Genomic DNA, 27227 nt, shown 5'->3' on the forward strand with positions numbered 1-27227 from the left:
TGCCCAGAAGACAACGTGAAAACAATTAAGTCAAACCAAACACAAGACAGAAGATGGAAACGGTTCACTGCTGCTGAGGAAGGCCATAGGACAAGAAAGAAGACAACCAGCTATCAAAATAAAACAGGAAATCACAGAGTAACAATCTGTTGTATAAAGTAGAGTAGAGAAACGATTTATATGAATCAGTCCATTTACACATGGGGAAAAAATCACTAAAGAAAATGCACGACTCTAAAAGTGAATTACACATGCATTTTGCTAGCCAAGCAGGTTAGCCAACATAAGACAATCCACAGAAATGTTCCTGTATTTGTCAATGGAAAATCTACCTATGTAAGCAGTTTTTAAGATGTTAATAAACATATCAGTGAGATCCTACAGGTACAAACACTCTGAGACAAAAATGGCAAGTTTTTGTTGACGGGTAGGTTCAACTTTGTCAAGAACTCAAGAACTGTCAGAGCAGTAAAAAAAAACTGTCCCAGCTGAAACTGAAGTCCATGTTTATGTCATGCATAAACATGGACTCCAGTACATATACTCTCCCAGGCTGTGACTCATCTCCACTGTATCACACTACAGTATTAGTAATGCTTTTACTTCCCTAATTTACAATAACCATGATGATAATGAGGATGACAGCGAGTTTTCCAGCGTGTTTGATCTTGCATAATACAACATGATGAAAACTGGTTTGAGTTTCCCAACCATCACATGGAAGGCAATTTCTTCCCCACACAACTGTCTGCTTGCCTAACCATCACATGGACACACTGGGCGATGACAGCAGCTCTGCAGGAACCTATCGACTTCCTGGAAAACCAGAGACTGAGTCAGACAGCATCTTCTCTTTCTGCACAACCTTCCTTCTTATCAGCCTTTTTCTTTTTTTTTTTTTTAACTGACAGTCAGACAACCACAGGGATGCTCTTACTGGTCAATAATTAGGTTATTATCATACCAGCTCCGTTATGGCTGTCAGGCTGATTATACGCATGGAGGCTGAGAAGATTGATGATGCACACACAGCTCCTGGTAGAGGAAATCCTTTAAAAAAAGTTTTAAAGCATTCATTCTTCCTTTTTTTTAAAGTTATGTTTAAAAAAAGACCAAATTTACTTTTAAAATATTTATTTTAAGCATAAATTTATAAATTAAAAAACTGTAATCCTCTGTAGCCACTGCTCTTCCAGTAATAGTGAATATTTCTAATTTTCTGTGAGGTAGTAGAAGACTGTTTTTAATGTCTATGTTAAGACACTGACAAGGAGTGTTGGAGTATGTTGGAGTGTAAGAAAGTTTTATAGAGTTCATGGTCTTGTTTAGACTTTGAGCATCTCTCTTAAAAGTGCATCCACACTGGAAGCAACATGGTGAGACCATAGAAAGTGCAACTTAAAGCGACTACAGTCAAATAACTACAAGCAGCAAAAGTGGGCCCGAGCATTTCTCAGCTTCCAGGTGAACGGCTGAAACAGCTAGCACTTGACATATGGACTGGGAGTAAATACATTGGATGGGTAACTAGGCAACCAGAGCCTGGAATGCAGCTGCAAAGAAATGTGCAATGACCTTAAAAGGTAATCTGAAAGGCATCAATTATCCAGGTGACTTCTGAGCAAGCTGCAATAAAACTAATCAAGGGCAATAAAATCTTTGATTCCATGGTGGAGAAGACAAGCTGATTTTGTACTATAAATGTACCCTTCTCAGTTTAACGAGAGCAGCTGACATTTGTTGCTGCACTAGCGCCTTAAGACTTACATAAATGAGTAGCCATAATACATAGTTTGTATGACAGCTACCTTAAATATTTAAATATTCAAACTTTACCTAAATCACATTACCTAAATTACTCATCACACTTAGCACATCAACCTCAGGAGCACCCCTGCAGGGGATTATTCAGCATTTTTTTGTCAGCAGTTTTGAAATCAAGATTGCACTTTGTCGGTTTGCATTGTTTTATGTAGTGTATAAAAGATGTCTGTGCAGTGTGAGCAATTTAGTATTTTGTGGAATATATAAAGTGTAATTTCCTAGGTGGGACAGAGAACTAATAAGATGCACTCAATCTTTTAACATTAACTGGACTCCAGGCACAGCTCTGTTTTTGTGCCGTGCACATTTTCAGAATGAGAGGATTTTACTTTTCAAAAGTCCTCCCACACATGCAGTTTTAATGAGACTTTACAGTTCAGTTTTTAAGTGTTACAAACAGGGAAGATTCTTTGAAATTCAATGCTTTTTTACTTTTTTCATTTTGATAATTCTTGTATGAGCTTTTACCGTTAAAGGCTTTTTGATGCTTTATTACCTGCTTACATACTAACTTAAAAAAACATATTCTTTGTTTTTCTCTGTGTAAATAACTCAAAATCGTAGTCAGATCTTCCAACCTCTTTTTTTATCTCTCACTAAACGGGAGAGCTAAACAAGTATGTTAATTATGATAGGTGCTGAAAACAGCTGAAATTTGATCATTTCGTTCCAGTAATTGGACTGCCTCATAGTTTATGTAAGATTTAAGTGATCGCATTCCTGCTTTCATTTCCTGCACCCTCAAACCTGTTTTTAGTGACTGCTATGAGGGCAAGAGCAGTAACTAAAAGTTTTAATAAATTGAGAATGATCCGTTTTTTGTTTCCAGAGTTCATTTCCATGAACTCAACTTTCCACGAACTTTATCAGCAACTATTGCAAAGCTACTGTAGCTATCAATGAAAGCCACGTGACTGTGTACCTCTTTTTTTTTTTTTTATCTTTTTTCAGCCTGTCAACTTTAGATTTGAGTGAGCAATGAGCATGTCATCCAACACAGGCAAAGGTTAGGACACGCCAGGAGGGGATTCATCTGAAGGGTAGATGAGGGCACTTTGGTAGGAAGGGCCAGGATTCACCCAGTAGGGTGTACACTCCACTGCACATGCAAATAATCTAAATATAATCTAAAAGAAATTGGGAACATCAGAAAACAAACTCATACATGAGATACATTCAAGAAGAAAGTGTGATAAAGAAAGAAACACAGTCACGCGCATTAAAAAATGCATGACATTAACAATTTCCTCCTCACGAGAACACTGCGTACTCTCCGAGATCATTTTTAAAGTAAGAGTTATGCAAACACAAAATCTCAACCCAAGGCAATGTAAAGAGCCCGCTACTCGTGACTCATCCAAGTAAGCAAAAGCCTTGGTTTCTATCTTATAAAAATAGTGACTGTATGATATAACAAGCACAGGGCTGATGAGAAGGACTGTGGTGACACAAAATGTCCCTGGGCTCAAGGCAGCAGAGGTAGAGTGACCTTGGTCTCAGATCTGGTATGACGCGAGCGGTTCCTATTTCATACCACTTGATCTTGAGTCCGAGGTATGAAAGAGAAACTTTTTCTTTAGTCTGAATCACAGAAATGAAAAATCAATTGGCAGCAATTACAGGAGTGCTCTAAACCCTATACTGACCCTTGATGTAGCTCCTCAGTTTATCTACTGTTTGAGCTTCTTAAGCTAGATTTATTCTAGCAAACAAAATTTGAGCACCAGGTGAGCTGGGCTTTAGTCAAAGCCTAAGCATGTCTCTCAATTGACCATATTAGGGATATCTAACCACTTACGTCCACTGACATCATTCAGACCCAAGAGTAGCAAAATACTTTCCCAAGACAAGAGTTGGGACCTCTTTGCTCACAGTGGTAACTTGTACGTACACTTATTGCAATTATTGAAAGTTAAAGTGTTTACTATGCGCATCCACCATTGTAACAGTACACACACTAACTGGCCATTTCATTAGGTTTGTTCAACTGACTTCTAACAAAAATTTCTCATGGCAGGAACTCTTTGCAATTAGGCATGCAGACTTCTTGTTCTTCTTTCAGCTACTGCCTTTGGGGGTTGGCACAGCAAATCATCTGCTTCTTTCTCACCCTGTCATGTTTGATTTGGCCAAGTTCTTTTGAGCAGGACACCCTCCATGACACAACCCTCCCCATTAATCTGGGCTTGGGACCCAGCCATGGGTCCACAGTTTTCAGGCCCCTCTTCTGTTGAACCAGCTTCCAGTTTGGATTCGGGAGACAGACACTATCTCTACTTTCAAGATTAGGCTTAAAACTTTCCTTTTTGCTAAAGCATATAGTTAGGGCTGGACCAGGTGACTCTGAATCCTCCCTTAGTTATTCTGCAACAGACGTAGGCTGCCGGGGGGACTCCCATGATGCATTGAGTTTTTCCTTTCCAGTTACCTTTCTCACTCGCTATGTGTTAATAGACCTCTCTGCACTGAATCATACCTGTTATTAATCTCTGTCTCTCTTCCACAGCATGTCTTTATCCTGTCTTCCTTCTCTCACCCCAACTGGTCGCAGCAGATGGCCGCCCCTCCCTGAGCCTGGTTCTGCCGGAGGTTTCTTCCTGTTAAAAGGAAGTTTTTCCTTCCCACTGTCGCCAAAGTGCTTGCTCATAGGGGGTTATATGACTGTTGGGTTTTCTCTGAATCTATTATTATATGATCTACTGTAGAATATAAAGTGCCTTGAGGCGACTGTTGTTGTGATTTGGCGCTATATCAATAAAATTGAATTGAATTGAATTGAATGGGTGTGCCACAGTGGCTTGTGGAATTAATAAGACATGGTTAAGATAACCTGCTTAAGTTCAAGCTGAGCATCAGAATAGGAAATAAAGACAATTTTGATTGCGGTATTGTTGCTGGTGTCAGACAGGCTGGCCTGAGTATTACAGAAACTGCTGATCTATTGGGATTTTCCTCCATCTCTAGGGCTTACAGAGCATAGTCCAAAAAAGAGAAAGTATCCAGTAAGTGTTAGCTCTCTGCAGAAAAATGTCTTACTGATGCCAGTTGTCAGAGGAGAATGGATGTCATTGAGCTGATAGGAAGGCAACAGTAACTCAAATGCTGTAACCACTCATTAGAACCAGGTAAGCAGAAGAGCATCTGTGAACGCACAACATGTGAAGCAAGTCCACTTCTTTATGCCTAGTTTACTCATCTTCTGATCACTGCTTCCAACAGGATAATCTGTCATACCACAAAACTCAAATCATCTCATACTGGTTTCATGAAAATATTTTCTTAGTGGTTCTAGTGTATATTAGTTTACACATTCAACTAACAAGAAAAAATATCCCCAGCTTGATTGCATGAGGAGTCACAAATTCCTTGTTTGTTCCTTCAGGAACACCATCTGGTATCAAAATGTGTATATTTTTAATTTTAGTTAAATTTTCTGCCTCCCAAAAGCACTCCTTAGAAGAAGCAACATATTCTATACTACATTTGATTTGTTCTCAAAGTAGAAATATAGATTAATGTAGTTTTCGATATTGAAAAATAAAAATCAAAAAATCATTATCACTAAGAGGATTGCTATGAATATCTATTTAGCAACACACACAGATGTCAACCTGCTGTTCCATGAAGCTGGCCATTATTTTATATCCGTAGACACACACAGAGAAACACACACACACACATACAGAGAGACACACAATGTACCTCGTGCTTTGCTGCAAAATCAATGGGGAAATTCAACAGAGCACTGAGGTGTGCCAGAAACCTCTTAGCCTGCTGGCTGGTTTCTATTTACTGTTCATTTACTGTGTTTGAGTGTGTGTGTGTTTGCACATCAGTTCTTCTGACTCTTCAGAGTACACAGGTTTGATGAGGGGAAGAGGTCAAAATGCTCCTCAGAAACATCTGTCAGTGGTTACACAAACACACACATACTCTTCACGCTTATTTCACACATCATCTGCCTCCTGAAAAAGAGTAAAGACAACTCTATCAGTGACTCAGAAGATCTGAGGAGTGTGCGTTGTGTGTTTGCCAGAATGAGCGCGTTTTCGGCAGTTGAGCCGTCACAGGTGGCGTAGCCAGATTGTGCGCAGACACACTTGTAATCCACCATGTGGGGTCCTGGATGATAGTAAATCCACTGTATGTTTGTATGCGTGTCTGTCACAGTCTGAGTGTGTGACTTCCTCTGTGACTCACCGATCGCTGCACCCACTGTGGCGAGCATGTGACAAACAAAAACGCACACGTGCTCACAGAAAATTTGGGAACAAAGGCTTGAAGGAAAGCCTGACTTGATTTCTTTGGACACTGTCAGCAGTGTCAGTTTCTTTCAACTCTATCCACATTATATAAGCAACTCTTTACTTCTTTACCACGGTCAAGAGTCAGCTACATGACTGTGTGTTATGTAAGCAATTATGCACAGAAGACCTTGTGCAAGAATAAAGGCAAAGGTTAAAAAAACAAAAAGTGAAGTATGTCGGCGTGTCATCTGCTGACTCCATTATTTTCTATATTATGATGTTTACCATAGGAAATTATTACAGGCAAATACAGAAGCTGTGCACAAACTGAAATATGCAATTTTAAAGTGTTTATTTAGTTTAAAAGACAATTAGCAGGTCTGTAAACTGCAGAATATACAATACCATCGAATCAAGATAATATTTTACCCATTCAGCCTGTTATTTCTTGGTGAGATGGGGGTGGTATTTTTTATTTTTTTGTTCCAACCATCTGCTAGTAGTTGATACTATTGCTTTACCGACATAATTTTCAGTTTACTCAGAAACGATCGACTTGTTTATAACATGCTTGTTGACACCTTTTTGTTTCTACTTCTCTCATGGAAGAAGTTTGCCTTCAGGGATTTGACCGACAAAGTTGATGCAGGAAGTAGTTTGTGGTAGATGCATGGGTTGGACACATGACTTTTATCCAGGAGACTGGACATCCAGGAGATCTTGTGCTTAAGAAAATTTTTCGAGACTTAGCTGACCACTTATTTTCAGTTTTTATTTTCTTTTTCATTCTTAGCTGTCACTTGTAACAAGGCCACTTGGTTATGTTTAGAAAAGGTCAGACAAGGATTAGCAAAAGATCAGAAATTCACGGATGGAAACAGACCATTTTGCAAAGTTGAACACTTGTTGCTACCAAAGGGCAACCCCTAAAGCTTAAAAATGAAGTCAGCACAGATGTGACAGTACCTACAGGGCCTCTAGATGCCATATGATACATGTTTCAAAAGGGGCTCTATCTCCATACAAGGTCAAAATGTTCAAAACCACTTAAAAGCATGTTATTTTCCTCTTCTGATAGTAATAACTCAGCTACCAGGATAACGGTCTGTACTGTGTGGCTCAAAAAATCCAAGAAGAAGAGAAATTATTATATTTCTAAAGTCTGTTACTTAATACTAATTAGCTGGTATGTGTGTCTGTGGATCACACCTGTATGAATGCATTGATGCTAATATAAGTGAGCACTCTTCTTTCATCCGTAACTTCTGAACACTAAAGCTTAAAAATAAGAAGTCCCAAATCAGTGGGTGAGGTCATGTCACATGATTTATTATCTTGTGTTTTTGTCCACTTGTGCAGTTTCAGAATGGCTAAAAAGTTGGTTAAAAGATTAAGAAAACAACAGCGGAGCTTGCTTTAAAAAAAAAAGCATGAATGGGAAGCACAAACAATGGCTGCAGTGGGCAGTTTTCATTGTTTTTAACACTCTTTTTTACTATGTGGCAGCTAAAGAAAAACAGAAACAGAGCAAACTATAAACAAAATAAAAAAGAGCACCCGACACTGCCCTCAGGTTCAAGTGCACAGCTACAAGATGTGCACATGCATCTGTAAAATTTAGTACTGCACCTGCAGTTTCTTACCGCAAAAACAAGTTGGACATGGTTCATGATGTCCCTGGTCATAATTCTGACTTCTAAACACTGACAGAGAATTAACAGAAAAATAAAAGATAACAGATGTGCACACTTTCAAAGGGTCAGTATGCCCAGGTTTATTTTCTCTCATGGTTTTCTAGTGGTATTTAGCCATTTTATTTTTAATTGACTAAGATTTGAAGTACAAATCTCTCAGATTCTTCACAATTGCCTTTGCCTTCAGCTGAATAAAAGGTCAGTGGAGCTTCATACAAAAAGAAGCAAAATATGCAGCAGCAATTTATCTTTACAAGTGTCTGTCACTGTGACGAGCTGTCCTTGATATGCTGAATAATCCACACTGTTCACTGTCAGCAGCTTTTATTGGGACCAATTCCTTACAGGAGGAAGATCCAGTTCACAGTACTCTCTCCATCTGGTGTTTTTTCTACACCATATGGGTAGTGTGAATTGTGAAGTGCAGGAAAATTAGTATTTTTTTTAAACACAGCTGCTCATTAAATTGTGGCACATCACACTCCAGCCAATGGATTCTGTCAGTATGTTGACAGGTTTCCACTTACGCATGTCAAATCAAATTTGTTTATGTTTTAGTAATAACAATATTGTTTATGATGGTAATTACTTGTCAGAGCAAACTATTATGTGAATAAGAAAATCCATAGGACAAAGTGTAATTCATGCTGTAATAACTATTATTTATGTGCAATCCAAGACTGTAAAGTGAAGATTAGGCATAAGAAACAAAAACTGCATTTCCTCTAGTATCTGTGAAGGTTCTCAGTCATCCAGGTCATTGTAGTCAGCTTGGAAAGAAAAGCGTCTGGACTTCTTTAAGTTGCTTGAAGACGTTTCACCTCTCATCCAAGAAGCTTCTTCAGTTCTAAGGTCAAATGGTGGAGAGGCCAAGATTTAAGTCCTAGGGGAGTGTCCCCCAAGAGGGTCATGAACTCCCTGATGATCCTCTACCTAATCACACGAGCCAAGGTATGAAAACAGGTGTAGGTCACAATCAGCCAAGGTTTCGGGTGAAACCTAGCCACACCCTATCATGTGATTTACTGAGGTCAAATGGCCCAGGATGTGAGTGGGCGTTAAGGCGTCTGGGAAAGGATCTCAAAACTGGATTATAGATGGCAGACAGTTGGTGTCGTAAGCCACCGTCTCTGTTCAAGGATGGCTGTTCGCAGCGGACATAGATGGCTTCTTTCACTCCTCTTTCAAACCATCTGTTTTCTCTGTCCAAAAGTAGTTAAAGGTGCAATGTCTTCAAGCAACTTAAAGAAGTCCAGATGCTTTTCTTCCCAAGCTCCTTAGATTTCCTCTAGTGGCCACTTGAGGTTGGTTCAAAAAGCAAGTCAATCGCCATAGACCCCCCCTTTAAAAATGCCCAATTTTAGAACACTAAGAGGCATATTTGAAACCTTGTATGGTCTCTATAGGTTTCTCCCTTCATAAAAACTCTGACTGGTTTTCAGTCCAGATGAACAGAATCAACTTTTGAAGATTTACTTACCTGGATGATTGAGAATGCATTAAGACGTCTGACTGGGTCTTTCCTTATAAATCATTTGTTTGAATACTAGTGAGGCTTAAAATTAGGAACATGGCCATTTTGATTGACAAGTGTGCTTACACATGAATACTGTAGCTGTCATAGCCAAAAACTGTTCTTTAGTAAGCATTTTTTAGTAAACTATCTGGCTAATATGGCTTTCTGTGTTGTGCAGACTATCCAAGACAATCCATTTGTGGTTCACTTTTGTTGAGTGAAATAAAGTACTTTTTATCTGCACCAGTTAGCAGGTATCTGTCTGTGCACAGTATGCATATAGTTTATTTATGCAGCTTGCTTACCAAGTAAATTGTAGCACTCCAACATTTTTTCCAAATGTGGTCACTTCTTTTTCTTCAAAAAACAACATGGTTGTGGCCAAAATGCTACCAGTGAGGCTTCAAAATAGGTGATTTCATGCTGGCTAGAAATTTACAAAAATCGACCAAGTTTTAAGAAGTTTTATAATATGAAGAAAAATAGGCCTGTCCCGATCTGATGTGCATGCTTATTTTGCACATCAAAGTGGCAGTGGTATGTTTACCCCACTATTAATAATGACACAAATACAATACCTTGTCTTTAAAGCTTGTGTCAGAGCCAAAACTTTCATAAGACTTTGTCCAACCAGGGAGACTGCAGAATAAGATGAAGGAAAGCCAAGACTTTCATCTTAGATAAGATGGAAAAACATAACCCCACTCAAATGGTGGCAGTGTCATTGCAGGACTGGCACATCGGCCATCACTGAATTACTAATAAGGCCGTGTCTGAATCAGACACCAACACTATCAGAGGAGAAGAGGATCAAAGCACCATGTAAGCTTCAGGGATTTAAAGGGTCTAAGGCATAAAATGTCTCAACTGAGAACACCCCCCCCCCCCCCCCCCCCCCAAAAAAAGGTAACAGAAAATAACAGCAGAGATTAAACCTCTTTAGTTTGAGCAGTCTTGGTCTCGCTGATACAGTTTGTAAATCATCACTGTTATGCACAAGATGCAGCTGGTTAGACTAAGATATTAACAGACTTTGTTGAGCAGTAAATTGATGATCATTAGTGGTGTAATTACCATACTGGATGCAAAACAATTCATCTACACAGAAGCGTCAAGCTGGCAGGCTTTCTTACTGCCAATATCACAATAATGGTGCAATCTATAAGGAACCTTACTACCAAGACCTCTTGTTACATCCCAGCTCTCAACATAGTAACTTACAGTGCATCAATATTTCAGAACGGCATTACTTCAGGTCTGGTGGCAGAGGTAGGAAATGCCAAAGCACAAGCCCCATGGGCAAACAATTGAGTTCAGGACACAGTCAAGCATTAATCTCACTTCTAGGAGTGGAAAAATGCACTGTGGCCCACAAAAACAATCTATGTTTAGTTGTCAAACCTGCCCATAAAGGTTACAACGGTGGATTTCTAATGCTTAATGCATTCAGTATTTTTGCTTTCTTTTAAATGGAAAAGCTCCAATACCATTTCTATTTTCCGCTACAGTGATGTTTTATTAAGTCAATCACATGCATCATGGTCAAAATAACTATTTAGAAATATTCATATGGCAGCTAGTTTGATTAGCCAGAAGAAAGCTGTCTGGTTAGAAAAGCTAGTCTAGTCTCTGTTTACTTTTAGTCTCTTTTAGAAGAGCTTTTAGCTATGTTTCGTCTCGACAAACTGATAAAGGAACTCATCAAATCAGCAGCAACCTCATCTGTCTGCTGTGTGGTGCTGAGCAGGGACAATGGATTTATCAGCAACTCCCACTAAAGACCACTGCCTAACATAGCTCAAAATCGAACTATAATTGAAGGAGCCTCTGTCCCTGTGCCAGTTCTTCACTCTTCACTATCAACCTCATCCTCACACTTGATCTGTATGTTACTGTGCGTGAGCTTTCACATATTTGGTGGTTTTCAGTTGCTGTCCACACAGGGAAATATCATCAAGTTTCTGACACCTTTCTAACAGCACATCAGTGACTAGCTCTTGGTTATCATAAACTGTGTGCAAACATATTGCCACCAAACGTAACATTTCTTTTTGGGATGGCATCTTTAATAACTATAAACTAACTTGTCTTTTAGTTGTATGGCTGTGGTTCAGGTGACAGATAAGGTTGTGTACTAATTGGAAGATAATGGTTTAATCCCTGGCTCCCTGAGTCTGGGTCAAACTACCCTTGGGCAATATACTGAACCCTGATACATGATGCATTTATCCAAGCAAATGAGGGCATATAAAAAGTGCTTAGGTTAATGAGGCTTGGAGTAAAAAAGTGCTTTAATTGCTGAAATGGAGTAGAACAGCACTGCAGAAAAACAGTCGATGGATCTTAGTATTTTAATAAAGCAACCAACTACAGAGAAATTAAGAGTTAAGAATGCCTGGTTTGGCTAGCAGTAGTCCTCTCTGTTCCTCAGGCAGATCAGTTTTCTTTGTTACTCCAAGAGACAAGCTGCAAGCCGCAGATGGTGTGTTCAGCACAGGCATATTTTAAATAGTCTGCATGATAAAGGTTGATAAAAGTAAGATAAATGCACAAAAACAAAGAAATGAAAGATCTAAAAAGATCCAAAGTTGAAAAGAAAGCTGGGTTATACTCTCAGGGTTTAAAAAACTCACTTTAAAAAAAACCTCCTTCAACATAACATTAACTCTTTTGTTTTAAAATAAGACCAATATTTGTCTTTTTTTTATTTTTTTTAATTTCTGGACTCTACTAGAGCAGTAGAATTCTAAATAATCTTTATCTATTTTATACAGAGTCTTGTTGCCAAGGCATCCTCTGAAACAAGTTTTATCTTGTCTGCCTATCAGACAACTTTCTTCTGATTTACTGCTCCTCAAAACCACAAGGTCTGAACAACAGATGGGGCTTCCATGCTCGCAGCCAGAGATTTAGATGACCATGTTAGGGATATCCCCTCTCATTATGATGGGAGCCAAAAGTAAAAAAAACTGTCAGAAATCAAGGAACCTCCTTATTTGAAACCCTGGCCATGTTTAATACGAGCATCCACTATTTAAATAGTGGATGAAAATAGTGGGGCCATTTTAACATCAAGAAAGGAATTAAGTATTAAATAGTATTTATAGATTCATCTCAGTATTGGATAAAAAAAAATCATGTATCAGAATTATTTCTTTGCTTGTTTGCCTTTGGTGGCCTTTTCGATGTACCTGTTCTCACCAAGAGAGCATAAAGACCTCTTCTGTCATTTTCTCTCTTATATACATATCCAAGCGCTCTCTCTGTGATACATCATGTCCTTCTCCTCCCACTCATGCAGCAAACCAGTAAAGCATACTGTAAATTAATGAGCGCCAGCAAAGAAAAATAATATCAATCCTCCCACAGATAGTGACACCCACATATCATCAAAAGGAGAAGAAACTTCCCTTCCCCCGTCCTCCCCGCTGACATGTCTCAGTGAGGAAAGTGACAGGAGATGCATGTATGCAGGATTTTTACATGGCACTTAATAAGCTTCCCCCTACATGACACACACACATATGCAGCACACATTCGCAGGGCATGCCCTAAGAGTGATGAAACGCATGCTGACACACGTGCACGTTCTGCACTCTCACATGTACTCACACGCCTTCCCTGATGATTAGAAACTGGGTCAAGGACAACTTTCTGTGAGGGCAAGGAGAAAAAGAAAATCTGTAATGACAGACGGGCTCAGGCTACAGCATAGAAAAGTGCCCGCAGTAAGAAGAGTATGTATGATTTATAATCCTAGGCACAGTCAGAGATGTGTAAATGAATTGTCACAAACTTGACCACTGTGAGGACAGAACACAGATAAGTTCTTCCACTGTGCATTTACAGAACCTGGTCAAAATGTGCCTGATGGGAACAACTGCTGTTTGCAGCTGTGTTTGTGCTTCACTAAACAGAAGACTCTGTAGGTGAGCCTGGGGTGAGCTTGTTCTCTTGGCCTCAGTTAATGTTGTTTTCATGACTTAAGCACAAGGTGTCCTTAGGCAGGTTACAGCATTAGTGAGGGATCACTTCCAACTTGTCACTTTTCAATTATGCTACACCAAACCACTCTTTTTCCAAACCTAACAAGATAGTTTGTAGTGTCAAAACATAAAAAAGTCACCAAAGCCACAGGACACCTTGCACATAGCAGGAAGATACAGGCAGTACCTGCCCAGCATGAGGAGATAATAGTGAGCCTGAAGAACAAATATAACACTGCATTCTGCAGTGGAAAGTCAGAGACTGACATTATTTTCAGCTTCTACGGTGCCTCCAGGTTTGATTTGCTGCTTTTCAAAACCAGCAAATATTCACCAACAGACCTGTACTCGTTGCAATAATAGCTTAATTATACACCCAATTCCAAAAATTCATCCACCCATTCTCTTCTGCTTATCCAATTCAGGGTCATGGAATTGGATAAGCAGGTGCTGGTGGTGCTGGAGCCTATCCCAGTCTATCACATGTAGAGAGACAACCACTTGCACTCAAATTCACACCTATGGGCAATTTAGAATCATCAATTAACCTAACCCCACTAACTGCATGTCTCTGAAATGTGGGAGGAAGCCGGAGTACCCAGAGAGAACCCACACAAACACAGGGAGAACATGCAAACTCCATACAGAAAAAGCCCAGACAGATGTTGGAAGCAAACTCAGGACCTTCTTGCTATGATTCAACAGTGCTAACCACTGCACCACCATGCTGCCCTAATTCCAAAAATGCCATTTTCTAATCATCAGGGGAGATGTGTTAATAGAAGCACGATGCAATGATTTAAAAATCGAATTTTATTCACAATAAAATATCAAAAGTTTAAACTGAAGCATTTTACTAGTTCTCAAAAAAGTTGGGCCAGGGACGACAAAAGAGGGACAGAGAGGCAGTAATTCTCAAAAGTTGTCATTATCCTGGGTCTTTGACCCAGTGTTTGAGTGTTCCTTTGGATTTGTCATTTACTTCTTTGAAAGCATAAGTTAATTATGTTCTAGTGTCTGAACATATTATTTTCAGGTGCCGCTGAGTTTGTATTTATAGTTCTGGATTTCTGGTTCATGTCTGTCCTAGTCTCATCGCTGCATTTTGTTATTTCTTCAGTATGGTCACGTCTCCATATCTGTTTCTGTCCCAGTATCAAGCCCATGTGTCTTAGTTTGTTTCTCAGTGTGTGTTACTTCCTGCTTTACTTTGAGAATCTCCTGTCTCGTGTGTATTCTGTTCAGTTTTGCTTCCCTTGTCTCATTTGTCTGGATTAGTGTCAGCTGTGTTCCCACCTGTGGCCTCTTCCCTCGTTATCCTGCTTGTGTATATATTGTCTGCATTTCCTTCTGTCCTCCCTTGCAATATGGTATCCTTGTGTCAATGGTTTGAGTCTCCTAGTATTGTTTTTTGTATTATTTTGTACTTCAGTTTAATAAAACCACCTATTATTTTATTCCCTACGTTCCAAGCACTGTGTTTGGGTCTTACCTGCACCAGGCATACCATCCCAAATTTTTGGGAACTGGGTTTGTATATAGTTTAGATAAATAGTTTCACAACCCAGCTCTTAACATAAAATGGAGACCAAAACTAGAAATTTAAAAAGCACGAGTCTCTAATTTAAATGACTAAATTGATTAAAATAAAATGTACAGATTGGAGCAGCAAGGAGATTATGATGGTGAGAGGTGGTGGTCCTCTCCAAACCAACCCAGGCACGCCTTCATCCACATCTTATTAACAGCTTTTAGCCAAACATAAAAATCGTTCATCCAAGCAACTTTAATTCCACAGCAATACAGCAGCTAAGTCTGAAGTAGGAAAGGACAAACACATACAGCTGCAGAGACTCCTTTATTTAGAGATGGTGGCTAAATTAATTTTGCATGCATTCCCGTCTGATGAGCACTCAACAGAGCAAGCCCTTTTCATTTGTTTGATAAATAACCAAAAGATATTCGTAGTCTGGTCAATGCTTCACCTCCCAGTAGTTGCAGTAAATAGCTCCACAACGGTTTCTTTATTCATTGTTCTTCAGTGTACTTTTCTCAACCAATCAGTGCACTTTGAAGCAAAGCTCAGACCTTAGACCTCTCTCTCCAGCAAACAAAGTAATCATCCACTCAGTTCGGATCAAGAAAATGCACCACAGAACCGGGAACAAATACACAACCAGCTTCTGCTGTGTTACAGTCGCTCTCAAAGTTATTGTGATTCAGAACATCAAGCAGCACATCCTCCCATCTCCAAAATATCATCTCACCCTGCAATACTCTCAATAGCACTTATGACACCAGAGAGCTCGGCTAGCAATACAGCCGGCCCTGTTAACTCCACCCGCCCGCTAATAATACTCATCCTCGGAGGACCGAAGAGGAGAAAAGTGGAGTGGGGTGGAGTGGAGTGGAGGTAAAAGCACCAGCCCTTACTGTTTGTCTGTGCTGGAGTTCCCTTCTCACTGCAGCTGGCTTCTGCTGCAGTAAGTGAGGAGAGAGGGAGGGTAAAGGTGAGCTGGTGGGAAGTAAGAGGTGGAGGTGTAAGGAAGACGTGCTGATGGTGTGTGTAAATACCCACTGTGTGCCAAAACACACCTATTCAGCAGTATTTTCTGCACAGACAGTAATCAGGTCTAACGTGCTCAGGTCCTCTTTTATGGAGGCTTCTTGTCTATTGTTTCATTAGAAGTGTTTGCTGAGCTGTGTGATCTAGGACAGGGCATGAGAGAGGCGATTAATAACTCTGAGCATGAAGGAGCTGTCTTTGGGGCCAACTGCAAAAACTGTGCCACTTCCGTAACAGGGAGGGGAGGAAGCAGTCGGAGCAGTAGCAAATAAGGACAGCGATCTGTTAGCTGGGTTGTGCACATGTGTTTGTGGATCCATCTGGAAATACACTGTATTAATGGAGTTTGTCCCTGTTCATACTTTTTTGTGTTTCTTTTTGTGTATCTGGTCTCTTTTTGGATGATAATCATGCTGCAAAGTGTTATTTTATGCCAGTTTAAAGATAATATCAATATTGTAACTGCGAAAATAAAAATAGTATGTGGCTTTTTCCGCCTAAAAGCAAGTGTAAATTGTTCTTTTAGGCATTAAATCTTGGTCAGTCCTACAAATTGAGAACCATCTCAAAATGTGTGATGGCCTCCGTCTTAGGTAATCTGTGGAGAGATGTGAATGACAACTCTGTCTCCCCAGATGTCCATGAACTACTCATGCCAACACCATAGTAATCTGATTTGGCACACCTGGTCTAGGATAAAAATCCTTCAGCTGAAATCTCAGCTTCATCTATGTGATCGTACACTCTGGTCTAGATTATGTTACTCCACAGTTGGCAGCCTCACCATACCACTGATGAACATACTTCACATTTCATTTGCTTTCTTGTTTATTTTCTTTTTTACTGGTTACAGTAAATGCTCATATTAGCCACCAACTCTCATGCCTTTCCATTTCTGGTTTGGCCTTAGAGCTGGGTCATGACTGACCGAAGCCAACTGCTGTACAATGGGATTAATAGGAGGTGGAATAGCTCCCCTAGCTCAACACTGCCATAATGCTTTCGGGGATGAGAACAGGATGTCTTCTGCTGCTGTTTATTCAGGGAGTTATGCTGGGGGGCAAAACTTGAGCTCCATATTTTTTGGCCAGTATTTGTTTATATTTTGGCCAACCATTTATGGCCAACCATTTAAGGATGCTAAATCATCTTTTAGTTTGTAATCCTTGTCTGCAATGTACCCCTTGTTGTACAACAACCTTAATTGGATTATTTTGATAAAAACATAAAAATCACGCCATGTTCTGGAGCTTTTTTTATGATCTTTAAGGAAATTTGCGGGCCAGCATATACAAATGTAAATAACGATTTTTTTAACATTTGTATGTATGATCAGATTAGGATAAAAAGGATCATCCATTTCCTGATAATCTGATTAAATCTTTAACTAATATTAAAAAAAATTGTTTTGGAAGATTAAAATTATCTCCTTTTTACCACTAACCCCCCTGTACAGAGCTTTAATCACAGTTTAAGACTTTTAATTTAAAAAAATCTGCTTGATCCTCACCTTTTGAGAAGACGGTAGTTCTCGCAGTGACATCCAGGTCCAAGGATGGGCTGAACGGAAAGGCCCACAGCTGTGATAGTCGGTTGAAAAACATCAGGGGCAGCAGGAGGAGTAGGAAGGGCTTGACTGATCCCATGATTAACCTACAGACCTGGGTCCAAGCAGAGACTTGCTTGTGCTCACTGTTTATTGTATGCAAAAAATAAATAAATAAATAATGAAATAAATGTGCAAAGCGTGTATCTTCAGGCCCAGCAGCAACCAGGCGCAGACTCTTTGATTATCCTCCAGCTGAGAACACACTGAGTCTGTGCAGAGAAAGAGAAAAACAATGTGTATTACTAAAAGAGATGTGATCCTGAATACCAAACTAGATGCGGCTGTCAAAAGGTGGTGATGGATTTCACTCATTTATGAACAAAACAAACGTTTGCAGGACAAGGACTCCACCACCCAAGTGGATATGTTGCGCTGGACTAATTGAAAGATTAAAAGGATGTCAAAGTGCCAGAAATGTACTTGTTATGCGGCAAATCAACCCAGCTATTGACTGGCCCTTCTTTAGTGGGCAATAAAATAGTATTAAAATTAGAGATGGACCGATCGTCCGATACTGACCTAAATTACTGGATCGGATATCGGAGAAAAATTAAAAATGTAATCCGATCCATTAAATATCACGAAAGCACCTCACAAAACTTGCAACACGCCGTAACTCACCTCAGAACGTTAGCACGTCGGAGCAGTATGCATCACGTGATAGAGCGGCTGTGGCATGCAGGACCTGTCGGTGGTCTGGATAGCATGTGGAGCTTCGCTAGCAACCTGGCATTTCATCTCCGACAAAGTTATCCCCGAGAGAAGTAAAGCAAGTGTGTAAGTCCATCTCTGAATGTTTGTAAAGCATTCCCACGTTAAGCTTAACAAGCGACTGCCTCTCGCTCTCCGGCTGCTACTTCAATCGTGAAACTGCTTAAATGATCAGCTGATCGGCTTTTCTGTCACGAGTCCGTGTCTCTTGTTTGTTTTTGGCCCACTTTGCACCAGAAAGAGGAAACCAGCGGCTGAACAACAGCAGAACGTTTAAGCTTGATAAGCTGTTGTTAGAATTTATTTAATATTTCTTTCTACACCAGGATCTTTTTCTACGTAGCTGACGCTGGTAACTGTGCAGGGGCGGATCTAGCAAAGTTTAGCCAGGGGGGCCGATAGGGCATGAACAGGGAAAAGGGGGCACAAAGACATACTTTTCTTTCTTATTCTCATTTAAAATGTCGAGCTTTTAATAAATAATTATCTGACACCCAAAGTTTTAATTTGATGTAAAATGAATAGAAGTCAATTACTGTATATAGTGACTATTAAGTCTAATATATACCCTAGTAAGCTATAGTACTTTTTACTTTGGGAAGGTACCATCTGTGCAGTCTGCAATTTTGTTGAAGAAAGATGTTGAATCTATTTAATATTTCTTGAAAAATAATTGATTTCTGTGCATTTTTTTTCACACTGCATCAAATTAAGGTTGATTACGTCGATTAAGCATCATGAGGTGGAGCGTGAGGGGTGGTTCCTTATTTTTTATTTATTTGTTTTTGTTGTTGCTGGGAGTTGGAACCCTATTAGTTAGGTTGCTTAATATTTACGCTAAGTACTCTTTAAAATACCAGAATAGGGAGGATGGTGTAGGTCTAAGTTTATTAGATTGATCAGTATTGCTGAACTATGAAATATTTTTTTTGTATACAGGTATAACAGAATAGCTTTAGTGTAGTTGTTGTTTTAAACTTGAGTATGAACTTGCAGACTTGCAAAATGCAGCAAGATATTTAAAAAACAGTTTTGTTGATTAAAAAACACTATATCGGATTCATATCGGTATCGGCAGATATCCAAATTTATGATATCGGTATCGGACATAAAAAAGTGGTATCGTGCCATCTCTAATTAAAATAAATCTCATTCCTGCGATGTCTGAAAAGTACATTTAAATCAGTGTGGTGCATTTACGAGTGTAGTATGGAAAGTAGAAAAATTATAATCACAAAATATTTTGCAGGATTTTACAACACAAAGATTATTTGGGTGGACAATCCAGGTACAGTAAGAGCTGCCCAACTATATTTGCCACTAATTTCAGGTATTTAAATGTATCTGTACAAGATAAATCACTTCAATCCCACATAATTCAGCTGGTTCTCCAGAAACGATCTTGTCCCGTGATCAGTCGGACTTCTAATCCTCCATTTTTACTGTTCTCAAGATCTGCTGTGGAGAATGGGATTCGTGTGCTGCTATGCTGTGCTCACTGAGGCTGCAGGGTAGAACAAGGACTATGATCACCATCATTACTCCAAGATTGTAGAGCTGCAGTGTGTCCAACTCCACAGAGAGACACTCTGCTTGGAATCCAATCCACTAGCTGAATATTGCTACATTTTTTGCACACACTACCTACGATAGATAAAATCTAATTCTGTAGCAAATACATGTGTGTTTGTGTGTGTGAGAGAGAGAGTAAATATATTTAATTACTTTATAGTTAAGGTGTAGATAGATGGTAATAGGAAACTACTAGGAGGTCATGAAACATGATGCTGAACCTGATGCCTACCAGGAACCACATGAATGATGTGTGATATTTCAAAACGTCATCAATGAACTTTAATGAAGAGGCGGCGTGCATAAACTTTCTCACTTGACAGCATGAGCACGAAATTACTTGCTGACATGCATCACTGCTCTCTGATTACAACCAATTAGCCAAAGAGAAGGACTAAGGTGCTGTTACGTAGCAGACCATTTAAAGAAAAGTTTGGAGAGTTAAATAATGCGCCTGCGTGATGTGATCTTGCAACACACATCTCTTAATTAGCTGGGTGCAGCATGATGGATAATCTAGAGATTAGGCCTTGTGCCATCAGCGCAATCTTCGCCTGGCTGCCCGTTCCCTGGCACTGTCACCGATCAAAGGGTCTACGCTGTGAATCACACTCTGCTGCGCAGTGACACTGGAGAATTCCCAGCTTTAATCTCCACAGCTGCCGCTGCTGCAAATCACTCCCAGCATGAAGCACAATGAGGTTGATGACCTTTCAGTTATAAGTTAGGGTGCTAATCCCTGGAACCAAACTGTAAAATGATAAAGCAGGAGATGAGATGGTGAAAAATTATGATGCATTTGTTTATCCAGATATGTGTACTCAGTATTGATGGTTTGGATTTAAGAAATAAAACTTAATGTCAAACAAACATCCCAAACACACCTACAAGATGTTAGGCTCAAGTGAGGAGCTCTACATATTTTCAAAGCTGTAGGCCTATGTTTTTTTTTATCAAGATTATGTTTTTAAGTAGGAGATAAATCATTAAACTGTAGTTTCATACCATATCTAATGATAGCAACTGAGCAAACCGATGTTGACTGGCCTCCAGGAAAACTTGGTACGTAAATCTTAAATTAAAATTACTTTGTTTTCAAGGTTAAGAGAACACATGCTCAAATGGTGAGACCAGGAATATGTTCATCTGCATGAAATAGACTTCAGGTATGAAAATGAATTCTTTTAACACCTTTGTAATATCTCAGTTTAAAAAAGTGAAGACTGAACAATGCTGAAATGACTTTAAAAAAGCATTAAAACCATGTTGTAGTAATTGTTGCATCAAATTGCCACACATGATGCAGTAAACTCTTAGTCAAACAAAAACAAAAAATTTAAAGGCATAATTTTCATCTGTCACTATTTACTGTCCAGTGCTGATACCGCTAAAGTTTTGGTATCAGCACTTAAAACAGCCAATAATTTAAAATGTAAAAACTAAAGAAGAGATGCAAAGAAACACCCTTCAACCATGTTGTAAGTGTTGATGTTGCATAGTTTTTCAACCAGAGGGTTCTTTGCAACTTCCTGCTTGGCAACATGTGTTTGGAACTCCACAAGCACATGAACCTGCTGATCAGATCAGCTGATCTGAGCAGAGTGGAGCCAACGCTTTGCTGACATCACAACTGCAGCCTTCCAAAACCTCCTCTGGCATTAATGCAGCACAAAAACTGAATGCCAGAAGCTTCATGGCATGAGCAGCTCCTGTAGGTGTAATGCATAAGTGGCCTACTTTATTCTCCAAAGTCTATTTGCTTCTGATACTAGTCTTTGTATTTATCTATGGTTTCTGTCAACTGTTGCTGTGCTTCATACATTCTGTAAAAGGCAGTCTAAATCAGAAGTTGGCTTTATATGATGACAGCCGTAAGAGATTTTAGCACTGTGCTCTTAGAATTTGTCAAATTCACATCCTTGTTTGAAAAAAAAGAAGTAGAACCAAAACAAAAAGCTTTTTTCCCAGTCCACACTACTTCTTTTAAAATTGTCATTACCCAAAATGAATAACACTCCATTGAGAGATTATAGTCAAAATTTTTGCATTTTTAAACTTTTACACTCAGCTAATGCTGACATCATTTGTGACATTTGTTTTTATCAGTCTTCACAGCTCCCACTAGAAAACTTTTTCACGCACACTTTCGTGCTCACAAAAGCCTGTAAGCACACTTTGATGTACAAAATCGGCGCGGTTCCCCTTCGATATTGCAAGCGAGGGGAGAGCAACAGCGCAACATGTGTCTTGTTTGATAGCTGCTCCAAATGCTAAGAACCTCCAGAATCATGCTCTGACAAAACTGCAGATGAAGGCATAGTGAGAAGCTCTTTGTCCTGTTTTTGTCAACTGCTGTCCTCGTGTAACACACAGCAAACGCACCATTGTCTCAACACATCTGCATTGGCGTGTTTGTGTGTCCTGCCCACAATGGTGTTGACACCAATGTGTTCCCACTTATGAAAGCCTGATAACTCCAAGAGGGAAAGGTAAACACATCTGCCTTGGCAGTGACACGAGCAATGTGACATGAAGACAAGAGGAACTGCACAAAAGAGCAGGCGGCGACAAAAACACCTTGTACTCAGTTTATTGATCCAAAGAGCGGGACAGGTCTGATGGGAAATTTTAACCCAGTTTCTATAACCACAGGTCTCTTGCAGCTGGTGCCCATCAAAAAGATTAAGTCGTCACTCCAGAGTATGAAATATATAAAGAATGATGCAGCTGTTTTCCATTGAGACTAATATGCAAAACACCTAGCCTGACATTTCTGCAGAAAGATCAATAAAACAGGTGAGCTATTTTTGGTTTTCCTTTCAACTGATGCCACTTGAAATGCCAAACACACTCTCATTCCTTTGATAGCTGCAGTGATTTTAATGGGCTTATATATTATGTGCTATATGCTATATTTAAATATTATATTTATACTTTTTTTTTTTATCTCAAAGCATTGAGTGCCTGGCATACAGAGGAGCCATAAATGAGATTACTGAAGTTCACCCTGTGGTGTTCACTGTGATGTGGATACAAATATAAATAATTTGCCTCTGTTTACACTGCAAATATATAGAAGTAAGAACTTTTTATGTTCAGGTCATGCAATCACACTCACAAATAAGAATATGAAATTACTTCTTGAAGCTCTAAATAGAAAGTGATTTTAAACATCTAAAAATTACTTTTTTCTGGCTTGTACTACTTGATCTACCACTACATGGAGTTTGATAACAGATATTTCACAAGATGAAGCATTAGTTCAGGACTTTCAAGATTTTAATGAAATAACACCAGTTTTAATGTAAACGGCAGATCAATTATCAGGGGGGGAAATCACATTTTGTCATACAGGGAAATTACCTTTCAACTAATAAAACTGTTTGATTTATTCTAACTTATTTCCAACCACTATCACAGAAAAAACACCTTGTTATGAAGCTTACAGCTTATGTACAGTATTTTCTGTTTATTTATATCAAGTTTAAGGTGTAAATTGAACTGCTTGGAAAATTTCAGTCTACTAAATATGAAAAGATTCCTTTAATATCCATTATAAAGACTTATCTTCTCTCTATACTTGTCATCTGTACCCACTGGAAATACTGGGAGAACAGGATGCCTCTGAAAATGATAGCTCTTACTACTATTGTAGAATAAGTAATGAATCACTTTACCCATTCTGAATTTTCCAACTCTGGAAAATCTGTCTTATCTTATCTTGCATCACAGCAGGAAAGAAAGTCGACCTGAGTAATCTACAGCTGATCTACTGGGATTTTCCCACACAACCATAACTAGGATTTACAGAGAATGGTCCAAAAATAGAAATAAAAGAAAGAAAGAGTGAGGGGCCATTCTCTGGGTGAAACTGGCCTTGTTGATACCAGAACTAAGATACCAGAGTTAAGAGGAGAATGGCCAGACTGTTTCAAGTTGATAGGATGACAACGGTAACTCAAAAATAACCACTTGTTACAATAAAATTACACAGAAGAACATCTCTGAATGCATAACCTGTTGAATCTTGACACAAACAGGCTACAACAGCAGAACACCAGATGCCATTCCTGTCAGCTAAGAACAGGAAACTGAGGCTACAAATTAAATGGATTCAACAAAATTAGACAATAGAAGACTGGAAAAATGTTGCCTGGTCAAATGAGTCTCAATATCTTCGGCATTAAATTGATGGTGGGGTCAGAGTTTGACGTACACACCATGAAAAGACTGATCAATCCTGCCTTGTATAAGCAGTTCAGGCTGTTGGTGGTGTAATTCTAGGTGCCTATGCGATATTTCATTTACAAAATTTGGGCCCTTAATATCAGCAAACACCACAGCCTACCTGAGTATTGTTGCTGACCATGTCCATCCCATTATGACAACAGTGCACCCATCTTCTAATGGATCCTCACAGCAGGATAAAGTGCTATGTCACAAAGTTCAAGCTGGTTTCTTGAGCAAGACAATGAGTCTAATTTACTGAAATGGCCTTCACAGTCACCAGATCTCACCTTTGGAGTGTGGTGAAATGAAGGACTCGCTTCACGGATGCGCAGCCAAGAAATCTGCAGCAACTCTGTGATGCCGTCATATTAATATGAACCAAAGTCTCTGAGGAGTGTTGCCAGCTCACTGTGGAATGTGTGCCACAAAGAATTAAGGGGGTCCAACCCATTACTACCAAGGTGTGACTAATAAAGTGTCAGCTGAGTCCATATTGATACATTTATTGTGAAATTGTTGTACTGCATATAAGAAACATGACCAACTCATAAAGTATGCAGATTGATACAGACTGAACTACAGGAAATACAAAAAATTAAATGCTATCAGTTAACTGTATCTTCTTTTTTGTCTGTTTTTGTCTAATTTTATTCAGAAGTTTTCTCAAAATACATACAGGGTTGGAGGATGGGTCAGTAGCCCATCCCTCAACAAAAAAATCCATTTAGTAACTGTACAAAAGCATACAACAAAGATAGAATTATACAAATATTACTTAACATACTTGCATTATTGACATAACAATTTCATGGTTTGCATATCAGGGTTGTGTCAATACTAGTACAGTGCTACACCTCTAGTACTCTAGCCTACTTACTGTATAACACAGCCATATTATATGTTAGCACTCTGAAACAGTCCCTTGTGTCTAAGAAGTTTTATTACTCAGATTTGGCTACTAATATTTAGAGCGTGTACTTTTACCCACGTATGTAGGATTTCAATTTGTAATAGAATATGGAGTATTTTAGATATTGAGTATTTTTAATCACTCAAGAAATCTGGCTGCTTCTTACGCCAAAGCAACCTGCCATCTGTGAAAATTTTTATGACTTAATAACGTATCTATAAAGCATGAATAAATGACAAAGATTACAAAGTAATCATTAATAAAAGCCACTGGTTACAGCTTTTACAGCGAGACTCGGCGACAAGTGCCAAAAAGCTTATTTAAGGAATGTATTCAATGAATCTCTCAAGTTTAATGTGCTTTAGAAACCACTGCTCAGCTTTATGTCTACCTATTTAAATTGATGCTTCCTCCAACAGTAAAACACCGCAACGAGGCTTTACAAGATATTAAATCACAGCAGATGTTCTAATTTCAACTTGAAACAATAAGTGACTGTCCTCAATGTCCTCAGAAGCACGCGGTGACACTAAAACGCACCTAATATGCATTTATGCCATAGTTAACGTCCACAAATGTGGCTGTAATAACTTAATGAGTGTTAATGTAAACAGTCAATGAACGTGAGGACGTCTACCCATGTGCACCTGTCCGACCTGGACTGCAGCACTGAGAGCCGAAAACAGCACCGCACGCGGTTTGGTCACCTTCACCTGAGCAGCCTCTTTACATCAGCAAATAGAGAGCAAGGAAAAGTGGAAGAAACACGGAGAAGCAGTCCGGAATGAAACATAACAGCAGTGAGGACTCACCTGCTTGTTTTCCTGTAGCTCTGCTCCTAAATCCTTTGAACCGACCTCTCCGCGGTGAAACACAGAGCTTCTCTGCTGCTGCTGCTGCTGCTGCTGCAGTTACCCAATGCTCAAACACAACCGACTCTCCCTCCACCCCCCGACACACAAACACACACACACACACACTGAGATCACAGGCTTTCCACAATTTCACCACCTCACATGTTCTTTTTGTTGTTTTGTTTGAGTTTCTATTAATTTTATTTTAAGAGTAAAGAAATTGTTTAGGAAGGATGTTTTTTCACCCATATCCAGATAATAAGCAGGTGTACGCTTTTTTGTGATTTTTACTCAATAGATTCGCCTTTTTGGATTCTTGAAAACGAAGGGTTTAAGCTCAGTGTTTGGCGTTTCTATTTAAAACAAACGTATAATAATGTTCTTTCTCAATAGAAGAATGGAAATGTGTCAGTTCCACATAGAAGTGTGATTGATTTTAATTTTCTTTAAGAATATTACTTAACTGTTTCGTAAATTCTCCTGGAAATGTTTCCAAACATTAGTAAGCCTTCCAGTGTGACACCCCACGCAGGCTGTAAATGTAAAGTCGAGTGGAGCCCATGTGATGTGTGAGCGACTCCTGCTGGACAAAAGCTAGAACGACAAAACTTTGGGCTTTGGTACAGTATTTCTTTACCTTGTTTAGGTTAGACGGGATAACTATAGCTGGTTCATCAAATCTAAGATAACCAGGCAACATTGCATTTCAATAGATATGTGATTTGATTACTGGACTGCTTCTTATATAGTTCTTTTCTACTCTGCATGAGTACTCAAAGCACTTTATACAGCGTGTCTCATACACCACGGATGTTCTGTATGCAGACTGAAGCAGCCAGGAACCCTGGAGCTTCACTTGCAATCTTTATAAATGACTGCATCTACTCTATTAAAGAATAAAGTGGTCTATAGCAAAAATGCAGTGATCCTGTTATCCAACCACAGTGTTTAACATTATCATTGACATGATACTTGACATACTTGCTGTGTAATTCCAAACGCCTGCTACCCAGTTTGGAGATAAAATTATATTTTTTATTGATTTTATATGGTGCACAGTGGTTGAATCTGATGATCCAAGTATCCAAATGGAGAGGCTGGAGCCTATCCCAGCTGTCAGGGTGAGAGTCAGCGTCCAGCCTGGACAGGTTGCCAGTCTGTGGAAGGCTAACACACAGACAACCATTCACACCCACTGTCAGTTTACAATCACCAATTATAACCCCAACAATGTATTTGGACTGTGGGAGGAAGCCATAGTACCAAAGAAAAAACCCCTAACAGACACAGGAAGAACATACAAATATCATGGTGAGCATTGGTGTCTTTTGGGAATTTGCTTTTAGAAGTGGTTATTAGTTCCTTATAGCATCCCCTTCCTTTCCTTAGTCTTAAGGGTTTATTCTTGTGTCTCCCAGGTTCATTCAGTGTCATCCTCATTGTGATGGCTGCATGCCAACACACAACTGAAATACTCAGGTAATATTTTTGTTTACCTTTCTTTTTGC

The 27227-nt window shown here is 39.3% G+C and overlaps 1 protein-coding gene across 1 annotated transcript in view; it reads right to left on the reverse strand.

Annotated features, from left to right (window-relative positions):
• Positions 1-26225, reverse strand: part of sema4gb (sema domain, immunoglobulin domain (Ig), transmembrane domain (TM) and short cytoplasmic domain, (semaphorin) 4Gb) — a 65301-nt gene extending 39076 nt beyond the window's left edge. The window contains exons 1-2 of the mRNA XM_082543282.1: positions 25678-26225; positions 17344-17651 (exon numbers count right to left, since the gene is read on the reverse strand). Of these exons, the coding sequence (XP_082399408.1) occupies positions 17344-17479 (136 nt within the window). The 5' untranslated portion in view covers positions 17480-17651; positions 25678-26225. The remainder of the gene's footprint in view (positions 1-17343; positions 17652-25677) is intronic.
• Between the last annotated feature and the right edge of the window lie 1002 nt (positions 26226-27227).

Source organism: Aulonocara stuartgranti (genome assembly GCF_965226115.1).
Source record: "Aulonocara stuartgranti genome assembly, chromosome: 8".
In the NCBI taxonomy this organism is placed as follows: domain Eukaryota; kingdom Metazoa; phylum Chordata; class Actinopteri; order Cichliformes; family Cichlidae; genus Aulonocara; species Aulonocara stuartgranti.